Source organism: Diabrotica undecimpunctata, chromosome 3 (genome assembly GCF_040954645.1).
Source record: "Diabrotica undecimpunctata isolate CICGRU chromosome 3, icDiaUnde3, whole genome shotgun sequence".
NCBI lineage: Eukaryota > Metazoa > Arthropoda > Insecta > Coleoptera > Chrysomelidae > Diabrotica > Diabrotica undecimpunctata.
In genome coordinates, this window is record NC_092805.1 from 4,537,938 (window position 1) to 4,549,721 (window position 11,784).

The 11,784-nt window shown below is 35.1% G+C and overlaps 2 protein-coding genes across 2 annotated transcripts; both read left to right on the forward strand.

Annotated features, from left to right (window-relative positions):
• Positions 1-463: 463 nt before the first annotated feature.
• Positions 464-781, forward strand: LOC140435436 (protein FAM200B-like). Its single transcript, XM_072524170.1, has one exon. The coding sequence runs from the start codon at positions 464-466 to the stop codon at positions 779-781; it is 318 nt and encodes a 105-aa protein (XP_072380271.1).
• A 775-nt stretch (positions 782-1,556) lies between these two features.
• LOC140435437 (zinc finger MYM-type protein 1-like) lies at positions 1,557-5,042 on the forward strand. Its single transcript, XM_072524171.1, has 3 exons — positions 1,557-2,624; positions 2,718-3,568; positions 4,817-5,042. The coding sequence occupies exons 1-3, from the start codon at positions 1,557-1,559 to the stop codon at positions 5,040-5,042; spliced, it is 2,145 nt and encodes a 714-aa protein (XP_072380272.1).
• The last annotated feature ends 6,742 nt before the right edge of the window (positions 5,043-11,784 follow it).

Genomic DNA, 11,784 nt, shown 5'->3' on the forward strand with positions numbered 1-11,784 from the left:
AATCAAATAAAAAATATAAAATCAAGTCGATAGACCCTTGAATTATCCGATGGTCTACGAAATTATCCGAAAATCGGATAATTATCCGGACATTGGCAACATTGGAGTCGAGTGAGCGCCGGGCGCATTCTGTTTTGCCGGTCGGCTTCCCTCATCCGTGTTCCCTACTGTCGCCCGTGTTATGTCATTTAGTCAGCTTATGTTATGTCAGCAGTAGCTGTTGTTTTGTTTTATTACTATTACGCAAACGGAGTTTTTTGTATCAACAATGGATACTTATATTCAAAAGAATAGAAAACGAAGCGAAGAATGAGGCGAGAGCAGTAATGTTAATTTAAGTAAAAAGAAGAAATACAGGAAATATAACGACCAATATCTGGATTTTAGATTTACTTGGGTTACTAAAGGGAATGTAGAACTTCCACGATGTGTTGTTTGTCACAAAGTGTTGGCGGCTGAAAGTATGCTTCCTAATAAACTAAAACGGCATTTGGAATCAACTCACAGCCATTTACAAGGTAAGCCAAGAGACTTTTTTGTAAGAAAATTGCGAGAGCTAAAACATCAGACCACGGCTTTGGTTGCAAGAGCATCAATTCCTACCAAAGCATTGCTCGCCTTTTACATGGTAGCTTACCGTGTTGCCAAATGTAAAAAACCACATACGATCGCTGAGGAACTGGTCTTACCTGTAGTGGTTGGAGAATCGGCAGGTAAAGAAATAAAAAATGGGCTTCTTTCTAACAATACCGTTAGTCGCCGTATTCACGACATGGCATAAGATACTAATGAGCAAATTTTGGGGAAACTTTCAGGTTTATTTGCCATTCAACTGGACGAGGCGACTGATAGTAATGATGATGCTCAATTGATATGTTATGTACGGTCCATACAAGAAACAAATATATGTGAGGATTTGTTATTTTGCAGAAAAATATGTAAAAGTTTAAAGCTACTCATTTATTCGAGATTTTAAACTCATACATGACTGAAAATAATATTAACTGGGATAACTGTGTAGGCGTGTGTACGGATGATGCCCGAGCGATGTCTGGATAGCATGGAGGACTACAAGCTCTCATCAAAACCAAGGCTCCAAGCAGTGGCGGTTGGTATATAAGTGCTGCGGAGCTGCAGAACCACCAAAATAATCCAAACAAAATTACTTTGAAAATTAAATAAAAAATATCACTACTTATAAAATTTAAATTCATTTAGATGGTTTTCGTGCATGGCCGCCTTTTAATCTGTCGTCCGTCGCATCTCATGGCGACAGCAAGTCCCACTTATTTGACCGGACCGGTGCTACTCCGAGCTGTGAACTGTTAAAGATATCCCCGATAACACCCGCTCAACCCCTCGCCAACACTTTTCAGGCGACGACTGAAAGCAATATTTGAGCTGCATTTGTCGCAGTTCGAACTAGTGTGTACAAACCTACGTTTATTGTAATTTTAAATAATCGGTGATCGCGACGCGACGACTGTTAAAATAAGTTGTCCTGCACGTAATTCGGTATTTATATTAAGTATATGAGAATAAAAGTGCTGTTCAGGATGGATGTTATTTATAATTTGATTAATGTTAAGAGATTCTTTAAATATTCTTATGACGAAAAACTAGAATTAAAATGCAAAGGACGTCCTTTGCCGGATATTAAAATCGTAAAAGAAGGATCAAGCCGAGGGAAAAATTACAAACGACAATTTAATTGCGATATTTATACGAGAAATAGTTGGATATGTGGCTGCAACAGAAAAAACGCTCTTTTCTGTTTTCCTTGTGTACTCTTTGGAGGTGATAAGTCATGGACGCAAGTTGGTGTAACAGACTTAGTACATTTAAGTGATAAAATAAAAAAGCACGAAACTTCTAAGCATCATTTGCACAATCAAATGGAATATGCTTTATTAGGCTCCGTGAATATTAAAGAACAGTTAGATTCTGCATACTGGATAAATATTCAAAAATTCAATGAAGCTGTAACAAAAAATAGGTATGTTCTCTCAAAAATTATAGACTGCATAAAATTTTGTAGTGTTTTCGAATTGGCGCTTCGGGGACACGACGAGACACAAACATCTGACAATCCTGGAATTTTTCGCGGCCTCATAAATTTTACTGCTGAATTGGATAAAACTTTAGCACAACACTTGGAAGAATCGACGGTTTTTAAGGGCATTTCTAAAGAAATTCAAAATGATATTTTGGACTGCATGTTGGAATTATGCCAGGATAAAATTTTGGAGGAAATTCAGGAATCTCCATATCTAGCTGTCATGGCCGACGAGACTACAGACATTTCAGCACAATCACAAATGGTTGTAGTATTTAGATATTGTCGAAATGGAGCACCGGTAGAACGATTTTGGACATACTTGGTACCTTCAAAATTAAATGCAGATACTTTAAGCAAAAACATTTTCAGTGTTTTGGATCCTATCCTGGAAAACTCAAATAATAAACTAATTGCTCAGAGTTATGATGGGGCAGCGGTCATGTGTGGACAGCACGCAGGAGTTCAAGCCAGAATCAAAGAAAAATATCCATTTGCTCATTTTGTACACTGTTACGCGCATCAATTAAATTTAATAATGTCTAAGGCTTGTTCCGAAAACTCTCAAGTTAGACTTTTTTTTGGAAATTTAAATGAAATCCCTACCTTTTTTAAAAATTCGCCACAACGAGTGGCAGTTTTAGATAAAATCGTCCAAAAGAAAATTCCTCATGGCGCTCCAACTCGCTGGAACTTCAATATTCGAACTGTTAATGTTGTGTTTGAACATCGATCTTCTTTTATCGAATGTATGGAAGAAATAGAAGAATCGTCTGATAAGGCAGCTGTCTGTAGTTCAGCGTCTTCCATTCGAAGAATACTAGTGGATCAAAATTTTGTTTTTTGGTTAACATTTTTCCATCGCATAATGCCACAAGTAGACGTTTTGTATAATGCCCTTCAAAAGACTAAAACGGATCCTTTGGAAATCAATAAAAAGGTGACAGATTTCGAAAGATACATGAATTCAGTTAGAAATTCAATAGATGATACCATTGACCAAGGTTCTAGTTTATGCGTTGAACCATTACCAACTAAAAGGTTATGGAAGGATAACAGTCCAGTAGGTCATCGGAGAGCATCTATCGAAGTTTGTGATATAATCATAAATTGTGCAAATGATAGATTTGCTTTTAAAAATCACCTACTTGCAACTTCATTGCTTTATCCTGAGCAATTTGATAATTATTGTGATAATTTCCCAGATGATAATTTAAGCCTGACTTGCGCGTCATATCCAAATTTAGATAGGGAGCGCTTGAAGACTGAATTATCTGTTATTTATTTTAGAAGAGACTGTAGAGACATTAATGGGGCAATACCTTTTTTAAAATTTTTAATTGAAAATAATTTAACAGAGCCTTTTCAAGAAACTGTAAAACTGCTTCAAATTCTAATTACAGTGCCCATGAGCACGGCAGAAGCTGAAAGGGGCTTTTCGAGTTTAAAACGGATTAAAACATTCTTGAGAAATTCCATGACTGAAGACCGACTTGTAGCATTAACCATGTTGTCAGTAGAAAAAACACTTATAAAAGAAATACCAAACTTTAATGAAAAAGTTATAGACAAGTTTGCTTTAAAAAAAAATCGACGAATCGAGCTTATTTATAAAAAAAATAATATATTTGGCTCTGTGTGTAGTTAGTTCGTAAGACCCTATAATGCAATTATTGTTGTGGCGATTTTGTTTGTAGTGTTTTTTCGTTTGCATTCCTTAGTTTCACGTACCTATTTATCGATAAAATTCTACTAAAAACATAAACTATAAAACAATTACTAGTGTGCCATAATGTACCATTGCTATTTTTGATATAATTGGAATTATCTTCAATTTGAAAAGAAGAAAATCGGTAAGTTCTTTATTATTTTTTAATAGATATATAATGAATAAATATATGGTGTAAAATATCAAACTAAAAGCCTCGTTGTAAAATACAACGATTAAAAGATATTGAATTAAAAAAAACCAAAAAATACTGCAGAACTACCAAATTTTTGAGTCACCAGCCGCCACTGGCTCCAAGTATAAAATGGACACATTGTGTCATGCTGTATGACTCATACATAGAGAGGCCTTAGCAGCAAAGAACGTTACACCTGAATTAAGTGTTATGATGGATAGCAGTATTAAAGTGGTAAACTACATTACAACACGACCCGTCAAATCAAGACTTTTCCATAAACTTTGTGAAGAAATGTGGGCCGAGCACACCTCTTTAATTTATTATTGCAACTCTCGTTGGCTGTCCAAAGGTAACGCACTCGCACGTGTATATGAATTAAGAAATGAATTTTACACGTATCTACATAAAAAATCACATGATGATGCAAAAACTTTATTAATTCAGCGTTTATAATAAAATTAGCATACCTCTGTGACATATTTAACAAATTAAAAGATCTTAATAAGTATTTGCAGAGAAACGATACTCATATCCTGCAATTGGTAGATAAAATTACTGGGTTTCAGTAGAAGTTGCTCTTATGGAAGAGAATTAGAAGATCAAAAAATTGATCTTCTGATGAAATCCTTGATCTCTCTTTAAAAAATATGTTTACACAACACATGTTATCATTGAGCGAACACTTTGAGAAATATTTTCCCGAAGATATGGAACAATATGACTGGGTCAGAAACCCTTTCCTGTCATCCACGCCATCGACACTTTCAACAGAGGAAGAACAACTGACAGAATTGTCCTGTAGTTCCAGCCTAAAGCTTCAATATAACAAGGACAAACTGTTTGAATTTTAAAGCTTACTTTCTGATGAATGTCATGCCATCAGCGCTGCTGCATTAAATGTTTTATTACCATTTGCGACTTCGTACTTGTGCAAAACGGGCTTTTCTGCAGTTGCAGTAAATAAAAACAAGCACAGGTCAAACACAAACTTGGAAAAAGAAATTATAGTGGCAATTTCCAAACTGGGGCCCCAGTTTCATAAGCTGTGCTTAAAAAAGCAAGCACATCCCTCACATTAACCAGCCAGTTACATAAATCGATATCTCTTTTCATTTTTGTGTCTATGTTTTGATTTCATTCTTAATTTCTAATAAAAAAATATAAATGTTCAAATAGTGTTTTTTTTATAACTATAACTTACTAGGCTACTAGAAACTATAGGGGAATAACCCTCCTTAATACAGCATACAAAATATTTTCGAGTATTTTATATGGTCGCCTGAGTGAATATTCAGAGGAGCTTCTTGGCGAATATCAAAGTGGTTTTAGGCCTGGTCGATCAACAACAGACCAGATCTTTGTGCTAAGGCAAATACTGGAAAAAACCAATGAATTTAATATCGACATATACCATCTTTTCGTAGATTTTAAATCGGCCTATGCTAGTGTCCTAAGAAATAAATTGTATGAAGCCATGGATGAATTCCACATCCCCGATAAACTGATAAGATTGATTAAGGCTACAATGCGTAAAGTTGTTTGCAAAGTCCAAATACAGGGCGAACAATCACGGATTTGAAACGCATGTTGGGCTGTGACAGGGAGATGCGATGGCGTGTCTCCTTTTCAAGATAGCTTTGGAAAAGGCGGTGAGGGATGCCCAAATAGACAGCAGAGGAAACATTTTTAATAAATCATCCCAAATTTTGGCATATGCAGATGATGTTGATCTAGTTGCCCGCACAACACGCAAGCTAGAAGAAATGTATACCACCTTGTCACACGCCTCAAAAAATATGGGCCTGCAAGTAAATGAAAATAAAACTAAGATAATGGCATCAACACCCAACAATAGAGCCAGAAACATCGGCCACCAATTCACGGTTGATAATTCTACCTTTGAAGTGGTGGACAAATTCACATACTTAGGCTCCCTGATCACCAAGGAGAACGTCATGACGGAAGAAATCAAGCGAAGAATAATCCTAGCAAACAAATGCTATTTTGGACTGAGTAGACATATGAGAAGCAGAAACTTAAGCCAAAAAACAAAAATAACCATATACAAAACCCTTATACAACCAGTGTTGACATATGGGTCGGAGGCATGGACCATTTCCAAGGCAGATGAAAATCTCCTGCTTATATTTGAACGAAGGATCCTGAGAAGAATATTTGGTGCCATCTGTGAAAATGGTGTTTGGAGAAGGAGGTACAACTACGAGATATATCACAGATATAAACATATATTTGGTGGTAAAGACGTAGTATCCTTTATAAAAATAGGAAGACTACGATGGGCAGGACATCTGGCAAGATCACAGCAGAACAACCCTCCTAGAAGAATCCTTATGTCACAACCTGTGGGAAGTAGAAAAAGGGGTAGACCAAAACTCAGATGGAGGGATGGTGTAGATGAGGATGGTAGACAAATAGGCGCAGCAAACTGGCAACAGTTGGCAATGGATAGAACTGACTGGCGTAATAGACTTGGGAAGGTCGAGGCTCTTTTATAGGGCTGTAGCACCAATGATGATGATTATCACTTACTAGACTAGGACTAAAATTGGTAAATATTATTGGGAGTTGGGTTGAGGGGGCGTCGCAAAAAATAGCAAAGTCCCAAGGGCGTCACAGTACGAATAAGTTTGGGAAGCCCTGAGCTAGTGAAAGTAGTGTTTTCGACAGAGCCAAAAGTTTAAGTAATTGGGGGGACTATAAAAAAAGTCTTAACTAAAAGAGAGCAGAGAAAATGAGACGTAGATAAATTGAAGACTACAGGGAAAAATCCAGATATGTCAAAATTTCATAAAACCGAGAAAAACGCATATTTAACTTTGAAGACCATAATGTGTCTTACATTGAAACGTATAATAAAACTCGGGAGTCAAAATTGCTCCATAAAAACACATGAACGGCATTGCACTGTTTTTATTCAGAAAAATGTGTTACACTCTTTAAAAATCCAGGAAATTCTTGTCAACCGCAATTTGTCCATTGAAAGAACCAGCTTAGTCATCTGAAACAGAAAATTGTCAATGCTTTCAATAATGAAAATAGGTTTCATTTTGATTAGTATTTCTATTGTGAATGATAGGTAATAATAAATACAGCAAAACCTGTCAATAACGGTCACTAAAAATGACAGAACTATTGGCCGATATAAAAAGGTGGCCGCTAATACCAGGTTTTGTAGTCCACAAATTTTGGTTTGGGGAACTTTGAAACTAGCCGGCTAGTACAAGTGGCCGGTTTTGACAGGTGGCCGTTAACACAGGTTTTACTGTAACATGGCTCGTTAAAGATACCTACCTCTGGTTGGAACACCAAGGCATTCGTCAAAATTTTCCGTTGGTGGAAGCGTGCTCCGGGCGTCGGTGTTTAGTTTTAATCGCAGAAGTAGATCGACGCCGAGACGTTAAATAAAGAAATAAAAAAAGAGTAATTATAATAATAATAATTTAACTGTTACGACTAATTATAAGGTAAGACGGAGAAAAAGTCCACAGCTGCAGGACCACAGAATCTCATAAGGCTCATTAAATCGCTGTGCTTGGCTTTTGAAATTGCGAGTGGTCCTGAAACAACATACAGGGAATAATATTATAATTTTTTGTGATACCTTATACCTTACCTGAGTAGGCTGGTAATGGTAATTCAAATTCTCCATTCTTCAACTCCGTAGTTGTTAAGGTCATTCGTTTCTTCAAGATGCTTGAAAAGAATGGTCCATTGTAAGAAGATCGATGATTTATAAGTCGATTGTGCTCTGATGTGGCAACAACCTCTTTTAAAACCTGAGTTTTGAAAGGGCATTTTGGAATATACTTTTTGTCCAAAAATGATTTCCAGTCCAAAACTATTTTTCGTGTTACTTTCACGACGATGAATGGAGACGGCTTTACGCGGGACCCCTTGATTATGTCTCTAAACTCTTTTGGTACTTCAAAAGGCATTTTTAGATTCCACAGTCCAACATTCTTGTCACACTCTAAGTATGAATGTCCACGGATGGGATATGTAATTTTTATTTCACGAAGCCCATGGATTTTGTTGTTTACGATATAATGCATGAATCGGAATATTGTGAAATTAATGTGTGAATAATGCGAACTTTTTATACCTGCCTGTTTATATTTTTACAAGAAACAAAACGAGTCTTTCTATTACGTTATGTTATATCAATGCATAAATGTCTTGTTGAACATTTAATCATTCAGAAAAATAATTATATTCGATATTCACAAATGTTTGTTCTTACAAAAAAACTTTCTATTATTGAAACACGCATTGTTTAATAATAATTTTTAAATCAATCCAACGCTATCTACCGTGAAACTTGTGACATATCTGGTTCTTTCACTGGACGCACGGACAAAGGTGGTTTTTTCTCAGTACCCCGAAACTTTGAAGTGTAATTACTCATGACAAGACTACTTTTTGCACTGTACGATAGCTTTAACATGTGCTTCTCCGCGTGTTCTATACCATAGAATAGAAATCTGAAATTTGAAAAAAATTGACATGTCTGGTTTTTTCCCTGTAGTCTTCAATTGTAAGAGAAAGAAGTAAGAAGATTTGTACAAAAAGTAAATACAAAGATGCAGTTTAAAGAACAACAAATGGAAGAACAATGGAAAAAAATCAAACATGGAATAAACAATGCAGCAGAGAAAGTGGTTGACAGAATGCAAAATGAAAGAAGAAATAATTGATTTGGCGATGAGTACCTAATTAGCAATGGAAGAACAGAATACAACAAGATTGAAACGGTTGAGCACAAGCAAATAAGAGGAACGAGAAAAATACAAAGATCAAAGGCAAAAGACAGAAATTATTTAAATAAAAAAAAATCAAAAAATAGCAGAAATTATGAACGAGGTAACCTAATACAGCCATAGAAGCAGAAAAATGACAAAAGTATTTCAAAGAAATATATCAAGAAACAGATAGAGAAGAAGAAAGAGTAACAATAACGAATACAGAACAAGATGAAGAAGAACATATACAGAAGTGAAAGAGAAAATATGCAAACTTAAAAACGGAAAAATAGCGCGAGAAGACGAAATATGTGTAGAACATGGACTTATAAAATAAAGAGGTAATACTAGAACATCCCCATTACATATACAGGTAAGGAGGATCGCTTTGAGCGTACCTTTAGGCTAACACAGACTCGATATCTAAAACCCAATGATCTGACTGAACATACAGTCGGAATTCAAGCTGAATTCCTGTAATAGACTTTTGTGCCAAAGAGTTCATGAAAAAACACCTCAATTCGACAAAAATATTTATTGTCTCTACACCAAAAAGAGTTGTGAGACTGTACCAGCTTCGAACTACTAACAGTTCCTTCCGCAATCATTGAAGCGCAACAAACTAAATTCCTTATGGATGTCACTGCATAAAGGTAAGTAAAATAGTTATAACCTATTTACTACACACAAATACTGTTATGAGGTTCAGAAAACTCAACTCACTAACAATAACCTCATTCATATTTGTTGATCTTCATTATTAATTGGTAATTGTTTTGGTTATTTATCGTCCTTACTCGACGCAATGAGTACAAGAATGATGGTAATTTATATTGGTAAATTGTTGATGCATAGTGGAATATAAATATTCCCAGCATCGCTCTGAATGACTTGATTAAGTATATACCTATATATTAAATCAGTTGTATTTAATTGATTAATTATTTTTGCATTATACACGTAGTGATACTGTTGGCATAGAAAATATTTGCTTGTCAAATATTTTCTGCGTAATAAGATAGGATTTTCAGAGACTAGAACCAGTGTGGCTTCATTTGGAGTGCTTTTTATCAATCCTAACACAATGTTCAAAGCTTTAAATTGGATTCTACCAAGTTTACGTAAATGATTTGTGCTAGTTGACCCATATACCAAACAGTAGTAATCTATAATAGATCTAATATAGACTCGATAAAAATTCAATTCAACATCTTGATCTGCACCCCACGATCTCCTACAAAGTATTTTAATTGAATTAATACCTTTTTGTTAGCGACTAACTTAATATGTTGAATCCAAAGCAGTTTCTTTCAAGCCTTGTAAGGATACAGTGTGATCTTTAACAGAGTGTTTCCTAAACAAAAATACTACGGCTAACTTTTGGTAAATGATCAAATTTGTACATTTTACGTTTGAGTTCTGTGGTATATTCGATGTATATGGCTTAGTATTTTAAAAGCTGTGGTCCAGAACCAGATAATATGTATGCAGAGATAATCCAATTACTTAATGAAGAAAATTTATAAATTATTGTCAAGCTCTTTAACGATATCTGCGATACGGGCCAGCTTCCAAATGATTGGCTTCGCTCTACGTTTATCGCCCTACTCAAAACTCCACGTACGAAAATCTGCAAAGTCCACCGGTTAATAACCCTAATGAGCTACTTTTCAAAATTTTCTTAAGAATACTACACACAAGATTTTTTCGGAAATGTGAAGAGGTCAGTGCCTGGAGTCAGTTTGGTTTTAAAAATGGACTTAGCACGAAAGAGGCGATCATTAGTATGCAAACATTAATTCAGAATTGTTTAGACCAAAGAAAGAATCTTTTTCTCGGTTTCATCGATTATTAGAATGCATTCGATGACGTAAAACACGAACTAATGATAAAATGTATACAAGAGTTGGGATTTGATGCCAAGGATATAAAAGTTATCGCCAATCTGTTTTGGAACCACACAGTTACACTACGTCTTCAAAATTTCAAAGAAACCGGAAGATTTCTTAAAATATAAAATGGTGTAAGGCATGGTTGTATACTTACTCCAATGTTTTTAAACTTATACGTAGAAAAAACATTCGCAGAAGCAGTGGCAGACTCTAATAGGGGTATTAAAGTCAACAACATAATAACATTATGTATGTCGATGACACAGCGATAGTGGGAGATGACATCGAAGATCATCAATTTCTTTTAAATGATATAACTCTAAGTGAAGCTTTAGAGAGAAAAGCCAGATCCTAACATTTCATCTGAAAAGACAATCTACAGTGGATGCCTACTCAGAAAGATTTAGAAATTTTCATTAAAATCCTGTCTAAACTTAAAATGTAGTAAGACGAATTGATAGTTGTATCGTGTTATATTAACTTGTAAATCACCGTGGACGCACCCGTGGAATAATCCTAATAATTGTGATCCTAGAATTTAATCTTCTATGGCAGTAGCAAAAATAGTTATACCTATCACTAATATCATAGCAATTAGCACATGTTTTCGGTTTCTTTTCAATCTCATGAATTATATATCTCTATCTTTCTTTAGCTTGTCAAATAATTCCAGGTACGGTTTTACAAAATATTAAAAATATTCATCACAATACCTCTGATTTCGCTAATCTCTAATGTAACCGTGTTTGATAGAAACTTATGAATTAAATATGATTTTTAATGAATGTTTATTTAACGCCGATTACTAAACAATAACAAATATACTATTTCACTGGTGTATACACAAAAATATTTCCGACGTGTGAATATTGAAAAAGTTTACCGTTCGTGAGAGCTGTGTTTATGTAAACAAGTAATATTTGAACTTCATAGCTAACACTGCACAATAAATCCATCAAGTTTTAAACCACATTGATTTATAAAATTTTTGACATAGCTTTATTATTGATGTAGTCACAAAAAACAGCCTAAGTCGTCCCTGCAGTTTGTTTCTGCCCAGTTACTTGTGTTGACTACTATGCATCTCATTGGTTGATATCCCGTTACGTTTGTTCATTTGACTGGATTATACCAATCTTGAACAGAGATAAACGCACACCCTGTTAAAG

Excerpts from the sequence above, each read along its gene's own strand:
- LOC140435436 (XM_072524170.1), top strand. The coding sequence starts at position 464 with ATGCTTCCTAATAAACTAAAACGGCATTTGGAATCAACTCACAGCCAT.
- LOC140435437 (XM_072524171.1), top strand. The coding sequence starts at position 1,557 with ATGGATGTTATTTATAATTTGATTAATGTTAAGAGATTCTTTAAATAT. Across the intron at positions 2,625-2,717 it reads CTTGTTCCGAAAACTCTCAA|AAAATTCCTCATGGCGCTCC; the intron begins GTTAGACTTTTT and ends ATCGTCCAAAAG. Across the intron at positions 3,569-4,816 it reads CTTGTAGCATTAACCATGTT|CTTACTTTCTGATGAATGTC; the intron begins GTCAGTAGAAAA and ends TGAATTTTAAAG.